At 35.4% G+C, this 25,508-nt stretch overlaps 2 protein-coding genes across 5 annotated transcripts; both read right to left on the bottom strand.

The window, feature by feature from the left end:
* Positions 1-1,221: 1,221 nt before the first annotated feature.
* Positions 1,222-4,706, bottom strand: LOC100170707 (NAC domain-containing protein 82). Its single transcript, XM_003526813.4, has 5 exons — positions 4,626-4,706; positions 4,082-4,549; positions 3,725-4,002; positions 2,395-3,198; positions 1,222-1,705 (listed from the first exon to the last, which is right to left on the bottom strand). Exons 2-5 carry the CDS (start codon positions 4,233-4,235, stop codon positions 1,430-1,432), a joined length of 1,512 nt encoding a protein of 503 aa, XP_003526861.1. The 5' UTR covers positions 4,236-4,549; positions 4,626-4,706; the 3' UTR covers positions 1,222-1,429.
* Positions 4,707-6,657: 1,951 nt separating this feature from the next.
* Positions 6,658-25,486, bottom strand: LOC100811499 (phosphatidylinositol 4-kinase beta 1). Of its 4 annotated transcripts, none has more exons than XM_041016512.1 (17): positions 25,175-25,484; positions 23,367-24,999; positions 22,746-22,913; positions 22,544-22,592; positions 16,463-16,595; positions 15,877-16,363; positions 15,153-15,233; positions 14,952-15,071; positions 13,370-13,439; positions 10,853-10,950; positions 10,664-10,768; positions 9,913-9,966; positions 9,609-9,752; positions 9,447-9,500; positions 9,125-9,199; positions 7,542-7,625; positions 6,658-7,461 (listed from the first exon to the last, which is right to left on the bottom strand). In XM_041016512.1, exons 2-17 carry the CDS (start codon positions 24,828-24,830, stop codon positions 7,360-7,362), a joined length of 3,288 nt encoding a protein of 1,095 aa, XP_040872446.1. In that variant the 5' UTR covers positions 24,831-24,999; positions 25,175-25,484; the 3' UTR covers positions 6,658-7,359. The 4 variants fall into 4 exon arrangements, 2 of the variants coding, with proteins under 2 accessions (XP_040872446.1, XP_006581765.1); XR_005892006.1 differs by adding an exon at positions 7,886-7,920 and having other exon boundaries at positions 7,422-7,461; positions 23,367-25,485; XM_006581702.4 differs by having other exon boundaries at positions 23,367-25,484.
* Between the last annotated feature and the right edge of the window lie 22 nt (positions 25,487-25,508).

Genomic DNA, 25,508 nt, shown 5'->3' with positions numbered 1-25,508 from the left:
GAATTCTTGCCCAAATTTTAAATGTACAACACACCAAAGATATTGATCCCACATTGATTTGACTACAAAATTTGTAACTAACATGTAAATACTTGTTCAATTTATGGAAACATTCTATTTATTTTTTTCATTTTTTTTACATCTATTTTTCTTACTAGTAACATTAAACCATCACGTTTTCACTTTATTATTTTTTATTTTAAAAGCTTCTAAGAAAATGTAGTATCAAAACCTTACTTAAAAACAAGTAATTTTAAAACACTAGCATTTCCATAATCTTAATCATAATATAATAGCAGTCAAAAAATCATAATATAATAGTTAAAAAAAATATTTACTGGCACCTGAAAATTTTTAAAATTACGCATGATTCCATGTTTTTTAACATTCACAAAAACCTCCCTTGTAAAAAGTATAAAATTTAATACTTTAAAAATAATTTACAAAATAAAATAAATAAAGAATATTGCGTTCAATATAATTCCATTTAATAAAAAATATTTTTTCTTCCAATCAAATAAAGAACAATCAATTTTCTTTTGATCAAAACATTTTTTCAAGGGCAATCAAAGACCCGAAGTTGAGGAGAAAAGAATGATAAAAAAGAGAACATTTAAATAAAGTAGAAAGATAAGATTGTGAAATCCACACATGATTTCATGATAAAAAAAAGAGAACATTTAAATAATAGTTTCTTCTTTTCTTCCTGTTACCAAACCAAGGATTTCATGATTTTCTCCAGCTTTTTCATCTTCCCATCACCACTATTGATATTTTATGAAATTCCTTTCCCTTACGCCCCCTCACCCATTCTCCACTCCACACTCACCCCACCTCCTCAAACATCTCTCTTCCATTACATCCCAAGACTTATTCCGTCAAAAATATTTTATTTAAAAAAACATAAAAGGTGGGGAGCAAACGGGACAAACCTCGAGCGTCATATCAATTTGCTTTCATTATGCTATTGGGAGCTCCGAAGTCCTTTTAGCACCCCCCCCCCCAACCCCCCCAAAAAAAAAACTTATAGGACAGTAAGAAAAAAATCAATTTGAATTTTCAATTCAGTCAATCCCCCTGCCCAAAAACAAACTGCATTAAAATCTCCCTAACGAATACCATTTTCAAATTGCACTATAGTTTTAATAAATCTTCACGGCAAAAAATGTCTGGAACAACTTCCAGCATAATTAGATTTTAATCAAACATAACACAACCAAAGAAAATAAATAACTAGATTTTAATCAACATTCTTGTCAGTTGATATCATTGTCAAGTAATTCCAGAAATTAATGTCAAATAGAAAACTGGTGCCATGATGGTTTTTAAATGAACAGGAAGAGAACCTTTTGTTTATTCTAATCCACGTTAGGTACTTGGGGCTATAGTTCAATCAATTTTCTGGGATACTTCCCTCAATTTTTTAACCTTACTTATCTTGGCTATCACTTCCATGTTTATTCTGCCAGAGCGGTGGCGGCGTCTCTAGGTCAATCAACTCCAAAAAGTCATGGTCACAAGACCTAAATATATCACCTGTATAAAGCATTGCGCTTGTAGTATATTCATTTTTCTGGCCACAGGAAAAACTGCCTTCTCCCAATCCAACCAAGCTGTTAAGGTCTCCTAAGTCCTCAAAAATAGCATGTGGATCTGAACATGGTCCACGTTCTGCATTGTTTGCCTGATCAGGATCATCAACGTTCTGTCATCCCATAATCACAAAATTAGAATAAATAAGAGAGAGAGAGAGAGAGAGAGAGAGAGAGCATGAAGCAGATTGCTTATATATTACAGAAAAAAATCTAACAAAAAGACCATGTAACAAGTTAAGGGTATACAAATAGATAAAATTTATACTCCAACATCATGATTAATAGCTTCAACTGTTCAACAACCCACAACTCCTTGGGGTTTTCCTGCACTTGGAAGAAGTAGAAAAAGGAAGAAATAGTGATAATTTGATGAGATATATACGAGAGAGAGTGGGTTATATTTTTAGTTGCCCAGTTCAACTCAAACACTGCCTAGAAGGAGTTGATTTGGTTGGGCAGCATGAATGTGATAATTGATTTACCCAAATGTGAAAGAAATGTGATAAAAAAAATAGTTTTGGATGTTATATCTATCTCCTTCATCTATTACATAAAAAACTGAAAAAAAATCAATTTTTGTAGTCTTCCAATCGATTTTGTAATCTTATATAATCAATTGTATAGTTTTATAAACAATTTTTGCATCATACTAGGAAATTGATTTTCATCGGTGATAATCAATTTTCTTAGTTGGAATTTTTATTATGTGTGTTTGTGTTGAGTGTTATTGTTAGGGATAAAATATGGTTTTAATTTTATTTCTCACTTCTCTTTCCATAGTAAACCAAACAAGTCTCACCTCAATGCTGTTGTTTTCATTCACAGCCAATGTGTCATCATCTTCTATGGAACAATCAAGAAAAGGTAGAATGCCAACGTCAGCTTGATTATTTGGAGCTGAAGGATGTGCCAAGCAAGAGGGCACCAATTCTGGTACACATGGTACAGAGCCAACTTGATTGTTTGATGCTGAAGAATGTGCCAAGAAAGAGGGTATCAATCCTGATACAGAGCCAACTTGACTGTTTGGTGCTGAAGGATGTGCTGAGCAAGAGGGCATGAATTCTGAAACACATGGAACAGAGTCAACTTGATTGTTTGATGCCAAAAGATGTGCCAAGCAAGAGGGCATCAATTCTGATACACATGATACAGAGTAAACTGGATTTTTTGGTGTTGAAGGCGGCGAGAAAGAGGGCATCAATTCTGATACACATGATAAAGAGCCAACTTGACTGTTTGGTGCTGAAGGGTGTGCCGAGCAAGAGGGAATCAATTCTGATACACATGATACAGAGTCAACCGGATTGTTTAGTGCAGAAGGATGTGTCGAGCATGAGGGCATCAATTCTGATACACATGATACAGAGGTCAATCCAGCACATCCACTTGTAGAGGGATGGGTGTAATTAGCAACAGAAATATGGCTTTCACTAGGTTGTATAGGAACAGGTGCACAAACAGCAGCAACAGGGGCAGATTGTACAGAATCAATTTCCTCATCTGTTTCCCACTCCTTCTCATCATATGGTTTACCATACTGTGCACCATTCCTAGGACCAGGACCTTCCTTTTGGTACACCCTACAAATCACATAGGCATCCTGCAATACATATAACAAACCAGTAGAACAATTAAATAAATTAACAAAAAGAATTCACTAGCAGAACAACCACTACTAGAGAGCATGCAAAAAAGTCAACAAACCAAACTTGGAAAGCAGGAAGGGATGCTATATTAGACAAATGCACAGGAAAATTGTAACAAGATAACAAAGCTTGTCATTCCATGCCATATAAGTTAAGCATATGCAAATTATATCTACAGCCATAAATCATCTTAAAGGGTAAAGTTTAACATGAAAAGACATAATTCTATTTATGCTATGCATTTATGCATATCCAACAATAATATCTCTGCATCTCTTCTACTGTAGTGTAATAGAGGGCAATAATAGCAACAACTACACTAAACATCCTCACAGTCCCAAAACTCATATACTTCCTCAAAGTTGCTTGCCTGCAAAATGCCTTTCAAGTGTAACAGAGGGCAACGAAGTAGCAACTATACTAGAAATCCTCAGTCAAACCCTACAAAACTCACATGCTTGTTCAGTCAAAGTTGTTTACCTGTGATACGGCTTCGTCAGCCAGCACCTTGTCATCAAGTCTAAATTCATGCATAACCCAATCAGTTCGATCTCCCCTAGGGGCTCTACCAGTGTGAAAAACCAGGGTTTTTATCATCCCCACAACTGTATTATTGTGTTCAATTGGTCTATCCTTCCCAGTAGTCTTCCAATACCCAGCCTCGGTGGCCCGATTCAACCTCCCTCCGGTCGAATACTTCTTTCCCCGAGGGCAAAAGAAGTACCAACTCAAATCCCCATTCTTGAGCAAAGACATAGCTGCAACACAAACAACAAAACCTCATTAAAAAACATAAAACAGTAAACTACTCAATGAAACAAGAGTGCAAATGCAAACCTGGGAGATCCCACGGAGCAAACTTGTACAAGTCAACTTCAGCAATTATTTCGGAAGGGAATTTCTTACCCCGAACCTTCCTCTTCAGAAAATACTCAATCAGCTCAACGTCAGTGGGTTGAAACCGATACCCTGGCATTTTTGGTTTGGCCATCCAAATAATATAAAAGAAAATGAAAAAGAAAAAGCGAAATATGAAGTGCTTCAGAATGTAGCAACCAGAACGAATCGAAGAGAAAGAAAACTCGTCCGCAGAGAGAGAAGAAGAACCACGTTTTTTTTTTTTTAGTAAGGAAAAAAATGGAAGAAAGTGAATAATAATAGATAACACTAATTGGGTCAAGTCCAGTGGCGGAAGAAGAAGTTCCAAGAACGCCAAAGCCTGCCCCGGTTCATGAAGGGAAAACGAAGGCACGCGATGGATGACGATCTCTTTCTCAGAAAAAAAGTCATCGGCACGGTGAAACCCTAACACATATCGAATTCAGTTCATCTCAGAAAACATACAGAAAAACACAGAAGGAAGGGGTTTAGGGTTTCTTACCGGGGAAGGTGGAAGAAGGAAGCGCGAGACGCCGTAATCAGATGTCAAGCTTTGGCGAATTTGGACTAGCGGAGTGTCCAAATGAGTGGAGGTTCTTATTTATATATAGACTTTTATTATATTTTAACTTTTAATTGGATAATTTTTTTAAAATTTTATTGTCGAATTAAAATTTCTTTTACATAAAATACATGCAAAATTTCATATTAATCTAAAATTATTTATTATCTTTTTCATATAAATCAAAATCAATATAATAAAAATATTTTAAAATATGAATCATTTGATTATTTTGTTATTATTATTATTTAATTTTAATAAAATTGAATACAAACGATTTTGATAATACATAAATATAATTTAATAAAAATTACATTTTATATATAATTTATATATATATATATATTTGGCAACTCAAGTATTATTTTTCATTTTTTCACCTACTAAAAAAATACAAATTCACATATTTTAAATATTTAACTCCCTCTCCATGATTTTAGAGTGGAAAACTGATTAAGTTGTGTGAGAATATTAAAATAATGCATGGAAAAAGAGTATTCAATCCCCTAAATTTTATCCATTTTTTACACAAACTTTAATTTCATTCTGATTAATCTTTAAATTTTATTCTGTTTGTAAATAGATAGTATGGTCTTTAATTTCGTTGCAATTGATCATTAAATTTTTCTGTTTTTGCATTAAACTTTAATTTCATTCTAATTAATCCTTAAATTTTACCGTCTTTACAAATAGTTCTGTGTATTAAATTACAATTGAATTATTTATCTTAAATGAGAACAATTCATTTTTCACATATTAAAATATATGGATTTAGAAAAAATAAAATAATAAAAATCAATAGATTGACTTTTTAATTCTAATAATTCATTACTTTTTCGTGTTTTGCTACAATTATTTTTTCACATTCAAATACATCGATTTAGAAAAAATAAAATAATAAAAAGTCTTTATTTTTTTAGGAAAAGCAAAACATTTTATTAATAGAGAAGTCTTTATATGACTTTTTATTATGTTTTAATGTTTAGGAAAGTAGTTTATAAAAATAAAACTACTAATCGAGTTAATATTATGAGACAGTTAAAATAAGAAAAAATAAAACTTGCATGATTTAAAGCTAATACACATATTATGTTTGATAAGATATTTGAGCTAGTTTCTAACTATTTTTACTAGTTAAAAAAGTCATTTGGTTGTTCTATAAATAAGTTTTTTTTAGTGACTTCTAACATTTTTTAAAATGTTTTTTAAAAGTTAATTTTTAGCTTTTTTTATTTTCTTTCACTTTTATCTTTAATCTATTTATTTTCCTTGTTACCTTTTTAAAAATAAATTATGATTTTATTATTTTTTGTCATTTTATTATTTTTAATTATTTCAACTGTTAATTTTATCAAATACTTCTAGTTTAATAAGTTAATTTTCTAACTTTTAGTTAGTTTTGTCAAACATAACTATAACTAAAGTACTAACAAAACACTCAAGTCAAGCCTTGAAAGCTAGCTTCACCCCATTTAGAACCTTATGAAGCTTGCAAAGTAGAGATTTGTCAAGTACTTCAAAACCATGGACTAGATCATGTTGACCTCTTTATCAGAAATTCATTAAGGAAGCCATTATTAATATTAAGCTGTTGAATAGATCAACAAAGGAAGGATGTTTTTTTCTTCTAGAAAATTTGAGTTGCTTTGCACCCATAAACACCTTTGTTAAGTCTGTTAGAAAACCTTCAACTAACATATCTATCTCTCCCTAAAGATTCTTATTATATTTATATTGATTAATTAATGGCTTACTTAACATTATTTGGCTAAAATGTTTCTGTTTAGTTTAGGTGGATTTCAACGGCCAACATATGTCATAACTAACAAAGAATTTGTTTTTTCAAGTTATAATAAAATTACAAATGTTGAACAAATATAATTCCTCCAAAATAGCATGCTTTGTAAAATCAAGAGTTGTAAAGACAGATTATTATGATTAAGGAAAAGTAAAAACTGGCTCGAGACACCCATGCCACCAAAACTTTATATGATAGATAGGAAGGTGAACAAATTTCACCGTGAAAGTAAACAGGATCAATTACACATGATACAATCAAACATCTTCAAAGAATTTTGATAACAATTTTCCAGCTTAAGCATTGAAGAATAAACTTTGGGAAGACAGATGCCATAGATCAGCTGATATCAGAAAAAGTAACAGAGCAGTTCGCCAATACTGGAGGTCTGACCATGATAACAGATATCCAAGAAGGTAACATGTCAGTATATGCTCAGCAGTGCATCGCAATCCCAAGACTTAGATGAATCAAACAGTTTATACAGCACTCATCCACATCCAATATGAATCTGGTCCGTACTCCCGCTAAAATCACTGTACAAACTCAGCATTTAGGAGGCTGATGCAATTTCTCCAGGTAGCAGAGCTTCATTCACAAGAAACAGGGATGGGAAAATCAAAAGGACTCGGCTCAAAATTTAGCCTCAGACTGTTGAAGTACTTTTGCGAGTCAGAATCTCTCACTACTACAGGAGAATAGACGCTGAACACTGCCACCTTTTAATTCTTACGTCTCACAAAGTACTCCAAAGCCATAACACAGTGAACCAACCATCCTCCAATGACTTGAAAATGCAAATACTAATTGATGAACAATCACCGTGCAAGCTTAGTCAAAAGGGAACAAGCAAACGATCACCATCGACAAACTATTTCACAATATCCCGTTCAAAACCCTCTGGTAATAATCATACTGCCGTGTCCGCCATGCATCCAGGCTACTGCTAATGAGGGAAAGCACCAAAGATACACATTGCTGCCAAGAGAGAAAAAAAATGTAGCAAACAGGCGAAAAAAAAATACAGTTAAGAGAGTAACTAATATTAGTATTGAAACCTCTTCAGTTAAATTGAGATGGAAACGCTTTCGTAGGTTCTGTATTGTCCGTGGACCACCTTTGAAACAGGGGAAACCAGAGTCCTGATACCAGCATTAGAAAACTATTAGCTCGGAATATCCAGCATTAATGGGAGAGTATTTCCTGATTTTCTCCTCCCATGCCCATCCACATGCATAATAACAATAAGAGGCCCACAAATGTACACGCACAATTGAGTCTCAAGAATACCAAAGGTCAGTTAAAATAAGTGAAACTCCATATCATGTTATAAGATGAGGCCACAATCAAGCATCTACAGAGGCAGGGAAATATGGAAACCTCAAACCTCTATTTCTCTAACCTCTAATCAAACAAATGTAGAGCCCGTTGTCTAAGCTGCAAAAAAAAGGTGATTCTATGATTCAACTTTTGGAGCCACTGTTTAGAATAAGCTATTTTTAGCTTTGCTATTTTTAACTTCCGAGAAAAATACTAAAACAAACTATATTTTAGGCTTTTGCCTTTTTTATTAAAAAAATACTTACATAATATTATAATGTTTTAAACATCTATTTTAATAAAGAATAACTTTACTTTAAAAAAAAGCACAATACAACGGGCCCATAGAGCAACCTTTTGCACAAAATGTTTAATTAAAAATAGGTTGCTTTATCCTTCCAGAGGACACAACATTTCCGAGGGCACAGCAAACTTTTTTCAGACATGCTCTAGAGAAAATCGCAACCTTGTCAAATTTTGCATACACTGTCTGTTATCTAAAACAACTATGGTTATTCAATGGGCTAACAGTCATGCTGGATATTACAGATCCACCATTTCCTTACCAGAAAAATTTAGACCAAACACCATTTAATGAGATTGCTTGTTTTGATTGTCATCCTCTATCACAAATTTCTACATCTTCTATAGATATTAATTTTTATTAATTGGTTCTTGGCATAATATATCATTAGAGATTGTCTTAACTATCTTTAAATGAAAACAAGCTCGTCAGTATCCCACCAATTTCAGAATAAGCAAACAAAATGCTTCACAAGATTTAAAAAGCTACAAGTTTAAAAGAAGGTATTAATTGTTATATTTTGCTTCTATTTTGGAGTTCAAAGATGTCCAATAAGCATGCAGAGATTCTTAAGCATTTCATTGTCCAAGTAGTCTTAAGACAGTCCACACTTTTCAGTTTTAACCTAATCAGATACCAATCAAACTTCACTACAGTAATTATGTCAGACAACTGCCATTTGCTATGTGAACATCCCACTGATTGGAAATATAATACACTATGCATATAAAGATTAAAGAAGGGAAATACATAAACTTTCATCACGAAATAGGTAAGTTGGACTGGTCACTGAACATTAAACAGCTTGCAATGGTGGCCAGTAACTAAATATGGAGGTGGCATAGGAAAGTTGGGAACAGCAACATCTAGGTTTGGACTAACAACCAAAAGTAGGCCATAACACAGCCTGATGTTCTCTTATGAGAAATTGGAACTAATCACAACCAAACAACGAACATGGGCAGGGTACATAATGGAAAACAGTGGGCCACAGTAGGGAGCTAACATTTACATTACCTGCAACATCTCAACAAGAAGAATAATACTCTCAGCATGCTTACGGCAAGTAAGGAAGCCTTGAATGCATAAAACCTGGATTACAGGAGACAGAGCACCAGACAAATTTAGAGCCACACAAGCAAAAGCCATAAATATATATACATATGTGTGTGTGTGACTTGTATCAGGTGAGAGATGAGAGCGTGAGGAGTAAATCTTGACCATACAATTAAAATGGATGGTTAAGATTAGATTTAAATAAAAAATCTTAACAATCCAAAGGCCAAACTTAACTCTTCTTAACTCTCTCTCTCTGTATACACACAGACATGTATATTACCTTGAAATAATCAAAGAACTCGCTCGGAATGCCCTCAGCATCAGAATCCATGACCTGGCACAATCACATTATTTCTGTTATTGTACAGAGAAAAGCTAGTAAATGTCTAAATGATCGAATGGACACTCAAAAATAGGTACCGATAAACTGTCTCAATTTTACCTCAAGAAGTTCTCGGGTTAATTTGAAAGGTGCACTTTCAAAATTAACACCACCGGGTGAATTAGAAAGCATGAAGCCAAAATCAATATGTATAATATGGCCTTCTTCATCCATTAAGAGGTTCCCATTATGCCTATCCTTCACCTGGATTAGATAAAAAACAGAAAATGAGAAGTGGATAGAAAATCTTCATTCCTTCAATAACAATAAACAGTAAAATATAATATGATTTGAATTGCAATTTAAGCAAGTAATGCAGCAGTTACAGAAAATGCATGCATGTGCACAGTAAGGTGTTTCACACCTGCAGGAGGTAGCAAACCAGGGAATATCCGGCCATACTTTCAACAAAGTTCCTCTGAAACAAAATCATGTAAACAAATCATCAAATTGTATCAAATGATATTATCTTCTCTATTTTTAACATAAAATAAAGGTGTTCACCATATAACAGGTTTATTAAATGATGAAAGGAACAACATTCAAAATAAAAAGGGGAGTGGGGGGATAAGCCTTTAAATTCAAAACCTGCACGAAGTCACACAAGAAAATTATGCCAGAAAAAAAGGGAGTGGAGGTGGGGCAGAAGTAGCAAATCACAGTACATTGCATTTTGCTAGTGAATGTACTGAAAGAAAACTTACAGTGGTACATCCCAGACAGGAGTACCTTGGAGAAGGGGCAAAAAATGAATACAATTGGTTAATAACATAAATGTGATTTTGTTTTCGGATGCTTGTCACATGCCATAAATATCTTTCAGAGATTATGTCGGATTGTCAATAGAAACCTTTTCAGAACAAAGATGTACCTATGTTAAACTACGTATTTATGCAATGTTAGTACTTTGGAATCTTTTTATGTGGCCAGGTTTTCTAGGTTGAATTAGAATTTGATATTTAGCCTATGCATTGGTAATGGATCATGAGGTGGATTGGGATCTTGTCACAAAGAAGGATAAGAAATCCTCCTCAGATAAACTAATAGGAAAATAAACAACCATTATAAACATATTTCTATTCAGCTATTTTCTTTATGTCAATGTTTTGCATTACCTGGGCAAGTTTAAAACTTGGAGAATTTTCTTGGTATTTGGCAATGAAAAATTCACGTAAACTTGAGATGTTGGGATATCGACTCTTGATAGAATGTAGAGAAGCCTACAAATCATATACATTTAATAATTAGTAAAGAAAAAAAATATAGATTTTTAATAAATTTGAAATATGTAACCATGGAATCACCGTATCAGGAATTGTTTCAATAAGAGCAGTGTAAGAAGAAGTACATAATACTTCATATGGGCGCAGCCAGAGAGGTAGGCCAGCTTCTTGGAAAATATCTGGTATCAAAATGTAATGATAGTAAGCAACATGACAAGAAACACAGAGAAGAGTCTGCTTCATCCTACTAGGGTAACCTGGTATCAGAATATAGTAAAACAAGATTTAATCATTAATCATCAACTCGTATCAGGGCTTAAAATTAATTTCGCAAAGAGCAGTTTTGGGGCAATCGGGAAGTCGGAACAATGGAAGAAGGTTGCTGCAAAATACTTGAACTGCAGATTGTTGTCTATACCTTTCATATACTTGGGTATCCCAATCGGGACAAACCCAAGTCGTTGTGAGTTGTGGGATCCTATCATCAAGAAGTGTGAGAGAAAGCTAGCAAAATGGAAACAAAGACACATTTCATTTGGGGGCAGAGTGACTCTTACAAAGTCAGTCCTAACATCCTTTCCTATTTATCTCTTTTCGTTTTTCAGGGTTCCCAACAGAGTCATGGATAAGCTGGTGAGTATACAACGCCAGTTCCTATGGGGAGGAGGACTTGAGCAAAAGAAGATTGCGTGGGTCAAGTGGGATACAATGTGCCTTCCAAAGGAAAAAGGGGGATTAGGGATCAGGGACATCAAGAGCTTCAATTTAGCTTTGCTTGGAAAATGGAGATGGAATCTATTTCATCACGAAGGGGAACTTTGGGCTCGGGTGTTGGATTCAAAATACGGCGGCTGGAGATTAATCAGTGATAGGCTGCCAACAAAATTAAACTTGCGAAGGAGGAACATAGAAATCAATTATCTACTTTGTCCATTCTGCAGAAACAATGAGGAGGATGCAGCCCATTTATTCTTCAACTGCAGTAAAACCCTCCCTATCTGGTGGGAATCTATGTCTTGGGTAAACATTTTGGGTGCTTTCCTGCAAAACCCGAGACATCATTTTCTCCAACATGCTTATGGGGGATATGCTGGTCTAAGGGCTCACAGATGGCAGTGTTGGTGGATAGCATTAACCTGGACTATTTGGCAGCATAGGAATCGGATAGTTTTCTCAAATGATAGCTTTAATGGTAGCAATCTGATGGATAATGCAATCTTCTTGTGTTTGTCATGGTTTAGGAATATGGAAAAGGGTTTTGTAATGCATTTTAATCAATGGTTAAGTAATCTAAGAGAGGGATTTTGTAATCAGGGGACGGAAGCATACATAGGACTTGGGTAGCCTATAGCTTACAATATGAGCAGCTTATGGTTAGCTAATTCGACTGTTCAAGCTTGTATTAGGAAACCATATGTCTGCTGAACTTCACAAATTTGTATTCTTAATACCCCTGGTACTTACATATATACACTAATTTATCTTTGCTGATCAAAAAAAAAAAATCATGCATCATCAACAAATCTTAGGTGCATCCTATCTGTTCACTAGATAATTCCATTCTTGCTTTTTATTAGAGTATATATATGTATAACTGTTAAAACAGTTTTGTAAGAGCTGTCAGCTTTTGCTAACAGCACCTCCCTCTTTGCTATTAACAGCTGTACTCTCTTAGTTCAGAGTTCTATAAATATCTCTCAGTAATTAACTTTGCGATATTCAATAATATCAGTTTCTCTCTCTCTGTTATGCAAAACTTCTCTCTCAATCTATCTGATACTTTTACATACTTTCACTTCAATTCACAACTACTGCATTGAAAACTATAATTAAGCAGATTTCACGTGTCATCTCAATGTTCACATTCAAGATGGAACTTAAACAGAGATAATAAAAACATACATTTGTTCTTAGAAGAATAGGATCTTTCATGACTTGTGTTGGCCTGATTTCCCGTTTACAAAACAGTGAAATGGAAAGAGAATGAAAATTCAGAAGTAAAACCTGCTCAGCTGCTTTACAAAAAGTAAAGGCTTGCTTTGGATACAGAAAGGCAAGTGAATAGAAAGGAAATGAAAGAATAGCTCAAAATGAGTTTATTGTTTAGATATTTTCACATTCCCCTTTATCTTCCCTACATCCCAAGGTCCATTCAGCACTCATGCCTGACATGCCATGCTCATAGCGAATGCAGAAAGCATAACCAATGAAATTCCAGGTTCAGTCAGAACTCAGAAGAACATACACATGTGAACCCATTCTTAACCTAAAATATCTCACTTCTGTCATCCAATTCGTATTCAATATATAAATGCATAAGCAAATTATAAACCAACATTTATTAAAACAGAAATTTAATCTAAAAAAGGCATCCTGGTGCTATAAAGCAATCACTATGCAGGGTCCAGGGAAATATAAGATGCATCTTCTATGACCATAATCATAAATAAATATTATTGTTATGGAAAACAAACCCCAAAAGACAAAAATAAATGCAAAAGGAAAAAGTATTTGCACCACAATGAACAACATTGGAACAGGAATTGTTAAGTTCTGAATATGAGGGAGCAAAGGAAAAGTCTGAAAGAGACCACCTACCGTAGAAGTGTGAAATAAGTTGAACTGCCAGATGCTCCTGCCTACAATCATCCCCACTCTTTACAATAACCTACATCAAAAGGGAAATTGTACTATCATGGTCAAAAGATTTGTGATCTTAAAGCATACATCCTCAAACAGAATAATAAATAACTCATCTAGAATAAAAACTGATCATAATTTACACTTTACAAAACCATATTGATACATAAAGACATGAATATGATAGTGCAGCTTTCAACAAATTGGAAAAAACAAGGTCTGGTTTGCTAAATATATACTCTCATTTCTGACTCTATTATGTGAATTCAGTCATAATGTGTAAAACAGATGTCACAATCTCTAACAAAACACAGACTGAAGGAAATATTTCATTGATGACAGTATATAGAAGACATTTTCATGGTTAGCCTATTGTCCTAACAAGAGTCTTCAGTGTCAAACTGAGTCCTTTGAAGTGAAACCATGCAGTATTTGGTGCAGTAGATCATTTATCAGTCCATATAAGTAAATAATCAATTAATCATGCACCTTATCACACCAAATTGGTAAAGTAAATTTAAAATCAAGGTTGGGTTTGGCGTGATAAAGTGCATAACTATTTGATTATTGAGGCTAATAAATAGTTTACTGCAGAGGAGCTGAACTCCAAACCCAAAACACAAGGTATCCAAAAAGTTGTGTTGCACTTTCTTACAGTAGCACAGCCATAGAATATTCTTTCAGATTATTCTTTCATTGATAATGCTAAATCAAATTTTACAAACCATTTATTTGGTCTAGGACCACAAGTATCTTGCACAAGAAGCTATCATGCTCAAGCTGAGAACGTTCACAGCATGGTGGGGGTTAGTTCTCCAAGCAGAGATTATTCCGTACACAAGACTTGAACCTAATACTATGCTTAAGGGAAATCAAGAATTTTAGAAAAAAGGTTTCAACATTTTAAAAATTACTTTGACTGCAATACTTTTCAGAAAAGGATTTATAAAAATATGATTACATCAGTACAAAATCCTCAACCAATGTTAGCAAATGCGAATCTCAAAACATGGCAAAAAGCCAATAATCCACTACATCGTATAGTGGATAGCGTCACAGACAAATTGCAGAAGTCACATAGCGGTTGAAATATATCATATATATCTATTATATATGTATAAAAAATTAAGTTGTATGCCAATAAAAATTGGCATAATGTTAACTCAAAAGCTCAATTAGCTGGAGACTTGCCAGAGATGACAAGAGGATGCAGGGCACATGCCACAGCCACAACACCCTTAGCAGCCACAATTGCAAAGGAGTTGCGATCGCGGATCTGAGCAATTCCGCAATGCAATAGCATTGCTATAGTGGCTTTTTAACAACACTGTCCTCAACCTTGCTAGAAATGATAATCCGTACATAGTTACAATTGCAAAACATTATTTTCTTACTTGGATATATAGTTCCAATAAAAGAATTAGTGTGTGTGTGTGTGTATAGCATGCATTCCATTTTTATTTTATTAAAAATAGGTCTTCATGACATTCCAAAATAATGACATATAAAGCAAATTCTTTGGATTGATAAATATACTTACAGATCGCAAGTCCCAACCAGGTAAATTCCCATGGATAGAAGCCTTACGTATCCTCTCTTTCTTTACCTCAAAAAGTTCACCAGACAAGGCATCACTAGCTTTGGGGATAATTCCATTAGCCTGTTTGGAGTAATCATGTCATGTATAACAACTTCATATTTCTAAGGCTAAACAAAACTAGTTGCAACAATATTGTCTTACCCTTGGTGGTGCATCTGATGAATCTTGACCAGCACCTTTCAATGGGAGTCCAAGGGGTGCTTCTCCCTTTGCTGCCGCAGCCTAGCATATCTAAAATGTCAGCAAAAAATAAATAGTAATATGAACCGGGAAATGCCAAATAAAGACAAGAACAATCAATTTGTCATAAGATATCTGTTTATAATCTTGTTCTCTCTTGTTTGGTAATATTGGTGAAAATTATATTATTTCTATCAAAGAATTTTTTTTTCAAATAAGCAAGATTTTGGAGATTAAGATTAAAAGCTAACAAATTATTTTCTAATTTCTAACTAACTTTTGCTTTCCCATTTTATCAACAATTGATTAATTTAAATACATGCAAATAATTACATATCCTTTTTTTGTAATTTTACAATAAAAAACATAATTTTAGACAATCCAAACAAAATAGATTTTTTAAAACTACTTCTCGCCAACATATTTAAACATAAAACTTATTTCATATAATTGGTCATAACAATAGTCAATTATATTTATAATTGATTATTGAAAAATCTCTAAACACACTACATGTCATGGTGATCTTTCAATGAACAGAATAACTATCCATAACCCATACAATTGGATAATACCAACAACTTGTGTCTTGCATGTGTGCATAGTTTAATGTTTCAAGTTCTTGATTATACTATCATGTAATAGGATAGTAGCATCAATATCCCTAAACGACACACAGGCTCACCTTTACTTCCTCTATTGCCACTGTACTTGGAACACGACGATGTTCCTTCCGCCGTCTTGGTGCTTGATCCTCGATATCTTCCATTCTAACCCCAGGATCAGCTTTCAACACTACCTGCACCCACTCCATATCACTGTCATGTCCTGACCTTGCCACTTCTTGTATACCATCTCTGTAAGTTGAAGCAGGATGCCGATATCCACCACATAGATCTGCTTCAGTCCTCTCTGGCCAATCATGTAATTGTGCTTCCACAGAAAGATTTACACTAACAAATTTGACTTTTGTGTCAGCCGCATGGGTCATTGCCTGGTCAATAGCCTCGGCAGTTGATCTGGACATTCTATCATTGCTATTGCGATATGCTTCTTGTGCTGTCCATAAGGGATATGCCCAGGGGGGTGGTTTTTGCAAGAAAGCATCTCCATTTGCCAAAGGAATTCCACCTTTTGAAAGTTTCTGAAAACTAGATGTCTCCTTGGAATGGCTATAACAAATGTTTTGCAGGAAGGGAAATATATAAGAAATATGGCTTGCATTTTACAAATTTTCCACAAGGCATGAGGATTATCATCCCAAGTAATACCTTGGCATTTCACATCTCAAAACTTCAACACAAATCAGGTAAGGCGCCTTCTCCCTAGAATTCAAGAGAACAGCTTCATCTTCAGGTATATGAAGCACACGGTACATGCCCTTTCCCAACGGAAAACAAACTCCTAGGAATATAGGAAAAACAACATTCATATACAAGCATGAGGATAAATGAAAGCTGCAAGCAAACTAGCAAAGGGAATGCAGTGAACATAATTGATACACCAAAAAGTGCATATTTTTAGGTAACATCTTGCATATGATTATTAGATTCAAAGATGTTTCAAGCTTAGTAATTACCTTTTTTGGCCAAGTTTTCAATAGTTATTGTATCAAAATGGACTGAATGCCTCTCTTCATGGAGAGAATCCAATTAAATAATAATCTTTAACGTTATACAAGGAAACTTTGCCTAATACATGACTAATCACCGCTATTAACATCTATCAATTAATGAAATAAAAACAGCAAGTAAATCAGAGAATATTGGGGAAACTAAATAAATCAGAATCAGAGATTTAGCTAATTGGGGAAACTAAATAAAACAGAGATTTAGATAATTGGGAAAACAAAATAAATCAGAGATTTAGCTAATCCTGTTGACATCCCCCCTCAAATTGAAGCTGGTGGATCCTGAAGCATCAATTTGCCAACTTGAAACTGATGGCAATGTCAAGACAAAGCCTTAGTCAATACATCAGCTATCTGAAGATCAGTGGAGACATGAGGAAGTCGAATGAGATGGGCATCATATGCTTCACGAATATAGAGACAATCGACCTCAATGTGCTTGCTAAGTTCATGAAACACGGGATTAGCAGCAAGTTGGATAGCACTAGTATTGTCAGCATGAAGAGGAGTAGCCTCATGTTGTGGAAAACCAAGTTCTCCCAATAATCCACAAAGCCAAACAATCTCAGAACAGGTATAGTAGGACATAGCCCGATATTGAGACTCAGTGGAGGATTTAGAAATTCTAAGTTGTTTCTTACTCTTCCAAGAAATAAGAGCATGACAAAGAAATATACACCAACCAGAAACTGAACGACGACCATTCACACAACTAGCACAATGAGCATCACTGTAAGCAAACAATTGAATACGGGATGCATGAGGGAAGTAAAGACCTCAACCAGAAGTACCTTGTAGGTACCGAATTATTCGCTGAACAGCAGCTAAATGTGGAAGACAAGGAGACTGCATAAGTTGACTAACTCACTGAACAGCAAAAGCAAGATCAGGGCGAGTAATAGTCAAATAATTGAGGCTGCTAACCAATTGACGATATAAAGAAGGATCAACCAAAAGTTCTCCTTCATCATTATGGTGCAGCACATTCACTTCCATAGGGGTTTGGACAGAATTTGCTTCTTGCAATCCAGCTAAAACAATTAACTCTTGAGTATATTTGTGTTGGTGTAAGAAAATACAAGCAGAAATAGTTTGAACTTCCAAACCCAAGAAATATTGTAAAGGACCTAAGTCCTTCATATGAAACGAAGTAGTGAGATGTTGTTGTAGCTGCTTAATGAGTTCAGTCTAAACCAGTAATAACAATGTCATCAACGTAGACAAAAAGCAAAACAACACCGTTAGACGTCTTCCGCAAAAATAAAGAAGAATCATATTGACTTTGAGTGAAGGAAAAGTCAAGTAGAGTGGAGCGGAACTTATCCAATCATGCCCAGGGAGCTTGCTTCAACCCATAAAGAGACTGTTTTAAACGACACACATCAGCAGAAGGCATGACAAAATAACCCTGCAGTGGAGTCATATAAATTTCTTCTTTTTGATCTAAAAAGCATTCTTGACATCCATCTATAAGAGGGGCCATCCTTGTGATGCACTGATAGCTAAGATAGTACGAACAGTAGTCATCTTAGTTAAAGGAGCAAATGTCTCCTCATAATCCACTCCATATTCCTGCCGATTACCAAGAACCACCAAACGAGCCTTATAGCGGTCTAAAGAACCATCAGATTTGAGTTTGATTGTTTTTTGCTCAGCAAAAATAGATAATATATTAATCGAGTACCAGAGGTACTAAATTTACAAATGGTGCATTATAAGACCACAGACCAATGATTCTGTTGTCAAACTAATGTAGTCTTGATGGAAACCAGAGCCTAGATTACATGTGACCAGTATTTTGCACCTATGCACTGTACTGTCGACAACTAATACACAAACCCTGATCTAAGATTGCTGGGCCAATGATTGTAGCTGATGCTGAAGTCCTTCTCTAAGTTTGATAGTGTAGACCCATTTACATCCAATGGGTTTAACACCTGATGGGCAAGGAACAATATCCCATGTATGATTCTCTTGTAAAGCTTACAACTCTCCTTCCATAGCTTTCACCGAACAAGCTTGGGTGGCTGCCTGAGAATAAGAGGTAGGCACCGTGATCTGAGCTAAAGTTGCACTGAGAGACGTGTGATCTCGTGGGGGAGAGAACCCACATCAATTTGGTGCATGACTAGATCGAGAGGACCGCCGAGGACCAGAAACATAAGGAACAAGAGCTGGTTCAGGATTAGAAGGAGGTTGTGATGCAAGTGGAGGTCTTCGTCTCTAATAAACAAAGGCTGGCTTGAAACGCTCAATGCGATGAGACACATTGAATTGAGGAATCACAACCCGATCATAATGAGGAGAAAGATGTTTTTGAAAGAAATATTGATCCTCAAAGAATATCACATTTTGGGAAATACAGATGTGATTAGCCACGACATCATAACATACATAACGATGAACTATATCCCAGACAAGCACATTGAACAGATTGTGCAGCAAGCTTATGACGTTCAGGAGATGGTAGATGGACAAAGCACACATAGCCAAATGGGTATAAAGCCTGATAACTTGGATGTGAACCAAATAGTCGATAATAGGGGGACACAAATTCTAGAACTTCAGATGGAAAACAATTAATAAGATACACAGCAGTGGATAAGGCTTCTACCCAAAACTTGGAAGGCACTGAGGACTCAAGAAGTAAAGTGTGTACAACACCCAAAAGATAATGGTTCTTTCGCTCAGCCATTCCATTCTGTTGGGGTGTATAAGGACATGAACGTTGAGAAACGAAGCCCTTTTGCTGCAAAAAGTCTTGGAATTTATGAGACACTGATCGTAAAACTTTCAGACATGTAGAAAACTGATTTTCAACATAGGCAACAAAAGTCTGAAAAATATGAAATATCTCCTCCTTAGAGCGAAGAAAATGCACCCATGTGAATCAACTATAGTCATCAATGAACGTCACAAAATTCTTATAATTGCCATGGGAAACAACAGGTGAAATACCCCAAATATTGCTATGAATTGTATCGAAACATTTGGTAGCATGATTACCATTTAAAGGGAAGGGTATAGTTTTGCTTTTGCCAAGTTTGCATGAAACACAATTAATAGACAATTTAGGATCATAAGTCTGATCTTTATTTCCAAGAAAACCATGCTGAAACAAATGTCTTAAAATTTGAGAGTTAGGGTGACCTAATCTCTTATGCCACACCTCACTCCGATTATTAACAGTACTACAAGCCAAAGACAAAGTTCTAGGAATTGAAAACTGTAGAGGAAACAGTCTTCCCACTTTAGGTCCCTTCGCTAATCATTGTTCTTCTCACAGCAACACACCAACACAAATATCCAGAGAAGGAACTGGATTTCGGTTTAAAAGTCCAGCCCGTGCAATCTTGAATTCTGGTCTTAATTTCATTAGGAATTGATCACTTTTGCTCTCCTCTTGAACGATTTGGATTGCTGACAGCACCTCCTTGGGTACTTTTGCATTGACGATATCAGAATATTCACTCCACAAATTCAGGAAACCTGAATAGTACTGCTCAATAGACAAATTTCCTTGGCTGAAATTTCCTATCATCAATTCTAATTGGAATCGATGTGCACTGTTGTCCTGATTATAAATCAGTTTCCCATATTTCTTTTGCTGTAGAGAACGATCTCAAATTTCCCACCATATGTGGTTCAACTGAACCTAATATCCAAGATACGATTCGTGCATCTTCAGCCTCCCATGTTCAAAGTTTCGGGTTGACTTTAGGAACTGGACTGGACCCATCAAGATGGCCCCACAATTCCTTCCCTTTCACGAACATTTTGAATTGAAACTCCCAACTAAAATAATTCTTCCCATTGAATCGAACAATGGAATTTTCTCCATACATGATTAACTGAGAGGAATGAATTCCTACCAAGCAAGAGTTCAAGAATCTGAACACATAACAAGAACCCAAAAAATTATGGGCAAGCGAATGCTAACAAGATGCAAAAGCTCCTAGAGCAGAACAACAGACACAAACTTTTAGGTTTTAGAGCTGAAGCTCTGGTACCATATCAAAATTGACTGAATGCCTCTCATCATGGAGAGAATCCCATTAAATAATAATCTTTAATGTTATACAAGGAAACTTTGCCTAATACATGACTAATTATCGCTATTTACATCTGTCAATTAATGAAATAAAAACAGAAAATAAATCAGAGAATATTGGGGAAACTAAATAAATCAGAGATTTAGTTAATTGGGGAAACTAAAAAAAGCAGAGATTTAGCTAATTGGGGAAACAAAATAAATCAGAGATTTAGCTAATCCTATTGACATATTGTATTGTTTTGCTTGCTTTAATTCTTACTTTCTAGTTATTTTGTAAGTATTTTCTTTATCATAAGTTAGATCTTTAATGCTATGAATTTAATACTTGCTATTAGGGTTCAAGAAAGCTAATTATCAAAGAAAAGGGAGGAAGCAAGATCCAATGCCATAGGCCTAGCAATGAAGACTTGATGTCATAGCATATTGAATTTGAATTTAAAGCCTATGTTACTCTTTAAATATTCAATGCCAATGTGTTGGAATTGCTATGCCATGGCACTGGAAACTGGGTACAAAATTTCTCTCCAGAGACACCTAGGGGGTGTTTGGTAGGAGAGAAATTTTTAGTTTCCTGGGAATCTTAGATTTGGGATCTTTGTTTCTCATGTTTGGTATCTATTTTAAAAAATAAGATTCTGTAAAAGAAAGTTTCCTGAGAATGTTTTCTGAGCGGTTTCCCACAAAACTTTCCTATGGTGGAAGGTGGAAATCTTAGTTTCCCAATTTAAAATTTTCTTTTACTACAAGTAAAAATATCATGTTACTCTGATTAGATTATTTAATGTGGTAAATAATTAAAGTAACTGATAAAAATATCATGAAACTTTTTTATTCCCAGGAATCTTTCCCAAAAATATTTATGGTCAACCAAACAGATTTTTTCATTCTCAGGTATCATGATTCCTAGACATGAAAAAACGTCTCCCTTACCTAACGCCCCCCTAGTGCCATTCCATGGGAATGCAGTGCAACAGCACTAAGGTTCTGCAGTTACTCTTATTAAAGGGAAAAGTTAGAAAAAGGGTCTTTACAGCCTCCAAGGCTGAGGAATAAAATGGAACTTACTATTCCATTGTTAGGATATTTTCATGGTGAAACAGAAAATGCTTTCACTCTATATCCCATTATCCCCCAAATTGAAGGGAAAGAAAAAAAGAATGAATTCCATCATGTTGTGCTCCAGTCCATCCTATTATAAGAAATTCTAACAATGGAACCTAGTACCGTTCCATTCCATTTCACTCCTTTCCACCAATCCAAAGTCCAAACATAGCAAGTAAAAAACTATAAGAGACAACTACTTCCAGTACATAACAGAAAAATGTTTATCACTGGTTCCTCTCAGAAATGGGCTCCTAATAAACACCAAAATAGTCCTCCATGAGAGATGATAGATGTATGGAAATTTTCACCATTTTCTCCACCACATAAAAAGAAAAACACTGTCTATCTGCTTGATTTATCATAGTCATATTCGAAGCAAGGAAGAAAATTAAACATGTAACTCTTTGATCCTTCACCTTGAAAGGAGGCATTACTGACACAAAAATTTCAGACAACTCTGGCAATAACATGTAATATGTTTAGATGAAACACATGACAAAATAGTGGAATCCATTGAATCCAATTAACATCACTAAGATACTACCATTAAGAGTTAAGAAGTACCTCCAGTACTCTGAGACTCTGTTAAATGTAAATTGATCTCTGCAAGCGACTTGAAACACAGGAATAACAAAGAATATGTTTGTGTCAGAAGCATTAGAATGAAACAGATTATAAACTATACATTATAAATACATGCATATTTCCATATCTAACCATGCCAATTAGATAAAGAAAACAACAAAGAAAAATGTAAGGAAATAACCTCATGCAGGGCATGTTTGCGATCTTCAACTGGAAATACATCCACTAACCCAAATGATGTATCGCATAATGTCAGCACAAAATCCAATGACTCATGGTAAGCTCCTTTCCGGAACTGTGATGGATTAATTGGAAGTGGGGGCTTTGTACCTGATTTCTCATTTCGTTGCTTTGGTGATATATGGGAAATTGCCATGTATATAATTAATATTAAAACCAGCAAAAATACGAAAAATATGAAAATAGAGTTCAGGGTGCATTAATACTAATATCACTCTTCTAAGTTCTAACTCTAACCCACAACTACAATCATCTCTCAAGCATCCATCATGTGTGCAATATGTCATGTACTTATGCCCATAATATGACTGTTATTAATAAGAGTGCAGGTAGCCAATAATGTGGTTGTTAAAAATGTAACCAATGTTGAAATCTAGATGGATAGTTGGATACTTTAAAAAGGATTTGTATCATGATGTCGTAGTGGCATTAATCCATTTATATAGTTGAAAAAAACATATTTGGTGTGCCTTAACATGTATTCTAATCACAAATTTCAGGTTTACAATCAACCAATACACAAATAAACTAAATGCTAATTGTTAATAAACGCTCATCATACCTCTTTCTGCTTTTGTGACCCCAATAGCTCTGAATCTTCAATTGATCGGTCACGGTCTCTAAACAATTTGCGGAAAAAATTCTCTGTACCTGGACTACTTTCAAACAACCCACCGTTGTTTTCATTGGCTGAACTACTTTTACCATCTTCAGGGTGAACACGAAAAATTCTTTTGAACAAAGAAAAATCAGAAGGCTCTTCTTCCTCAACATTGGTTGTACCATCATCAATTTTATCATTTGCTTCTTTCTTGTCAAATTTATCCTTAAAGAATTTCCGGAAAAACCCTTCTTTTTCATCCTCTTCAGCAGGCTTTGCACATTTCTCTTCTGAATTTACTATATCTCCTTCATCATTCCCATCCTTCTTATCCTCCAACTTCTCTCTGAAAAACTTTCGGAAAAAACCCTCTTTTTCTTCATCCTCCATTGTCTTACTGTTTGTTTTATCATCAGAATCATTCTTTCTATCACGAAACAATCTCTTAAAGAATCCCTCTGAACTTGAGGCCAAATCCTCATCCTCAGCTTTACAGTCTCTCAAGAACCTTCTAAAGAAACCATCCTTTTCAGATTCTTCACCATCCCTCAAGAGCCTTTTTAAGAAATTGTCCTTTTCAGAATCTTCATCATATTTCTCAGATGACTTACGGAAGAGAAAAGGATCACGAATCTTCTGACCCAACTCATCATCACCTTTGCTATCTCTTAAAAGCCTCTTGAAAAAACCATCCTTTTCAGAATCATCATCATCATCTTTCTCCACTGACTTCCTAAAAAGCAAAGCATCTCTAACCTTTGGACCCGGCATAAATTTCTTAAATAACTTGTTTTCCTCAGGAGATTGTGGACTACCATCCTCCTGAAAATTGTTTCCTGAAGAAGGTGAGAATGACAAAGACCTCTGAGCAGGCGGTGAAGATGTTAGAGACAACAATCGTTGTTTCGACGACAATATCCTATTCAAAACTAGGTTCTTGCCCCCGGGGCATGCAGGTGCACTTTGAGGCCGTATCAAGGGATGCCACTCACCCATCAAGGTGGCAGCAATCTGGCACTTCTCCTGAACCCTACTAATCCCTTCATTATCATCAGAGTCCTCAAGCTCTGCCAACAAGAACCAATTCACCTTCAAAGCAATCTTAAGCGACTTGGAGCAAATGTCTATGACAAACTTATCCAAAGACGGGCTCGGCTTGTGTATCATCAAGTAACACACTTGGAACAAATAACTCTCAATCCCCTGCAAGGGAAGTGTGTACATTCTATTACAGAGATAATCACGCACCCCAGCGTGATCATGCTTGTACAAGTAGCTAACAGCAATCCACTCACAGAAGAATGATGAGTCAAAGAATCTGATGAGCCAACCATTTTCACTGGACTCACTTGTCAAATTGGACCTGGAAGCAATTTCCCTGGGTTCATCAACCTCTCCACGAGTCAATCCTAAAAGCCTCACCATTCTCAACCTATCATAACCATTCCCCCCCAAGGGGGAAACACCCTGATTAATTAGATCACCAGCTACAGCATACTTAAACCCTACAAATCTCTAAAACCTTCCTCGGAAACCATAATCCTCAGACAAATCGAAATCTCCACCCTCATCAGTTAACCGATTCGGGCGTCTGCTGCAAATTCCGAGAAACCCTCGCATTAATCATGAAAACGACACAGCAACACAATCCAAGCTTTTTCGTGATAAAAGTTAATCAATGCACCGAAAATTGAAGCTGTGGCAGGTACAATCGGGGAATTTTCCCCCTTAAATGGCAAAGAAACTTCAATTGGAGGAAATGAAGGTACCTAAGTTGCGTGAAATGTGAATCTGGCGCTAACTGCACGAGTACGAGGAATTGAACTGAATGCCGCAATGAATCTCCACGCGTTGTTCTAAACAACAGCGTTTTGATCGTGTTGATTACGGTGGCAATGGTGCGGTGGTGGTGGTTGTCGTCGTTTCTTTGTTATGAAGAGAACGACAAAGGAGAGGTACGAATTAATTAAAAAAGAATAAAAATAGAAAACTTAAAAAAAAAATGCTAAGTTGCGCTTAACTGTAAATGCACACTCCTAGTCAGAACAAAGTGTGAACGTATTTATTCACTCCATTCCCATTTAAAGTGAAGTTTTACGGGAG

This window comes from Glycine max, chromosome 6 (genome assembly GCF_000004515.6).
Source record: "Glycine max cultivar Williams 82 chromosome 6, Glycine_max_v4.0, whole genome shotgun sequence".
Taxonomy (NCBI): Eukaryota; Viridiplantae; Streptophyta; class Magnoliopsida; order Fabales; family Fabaceae; genus Glycine; species Glycine max.
Note: the sequence above shows the minus strand (reverse complement) of the source record. Positions and strands in the feature narration are given on the sequence as shown.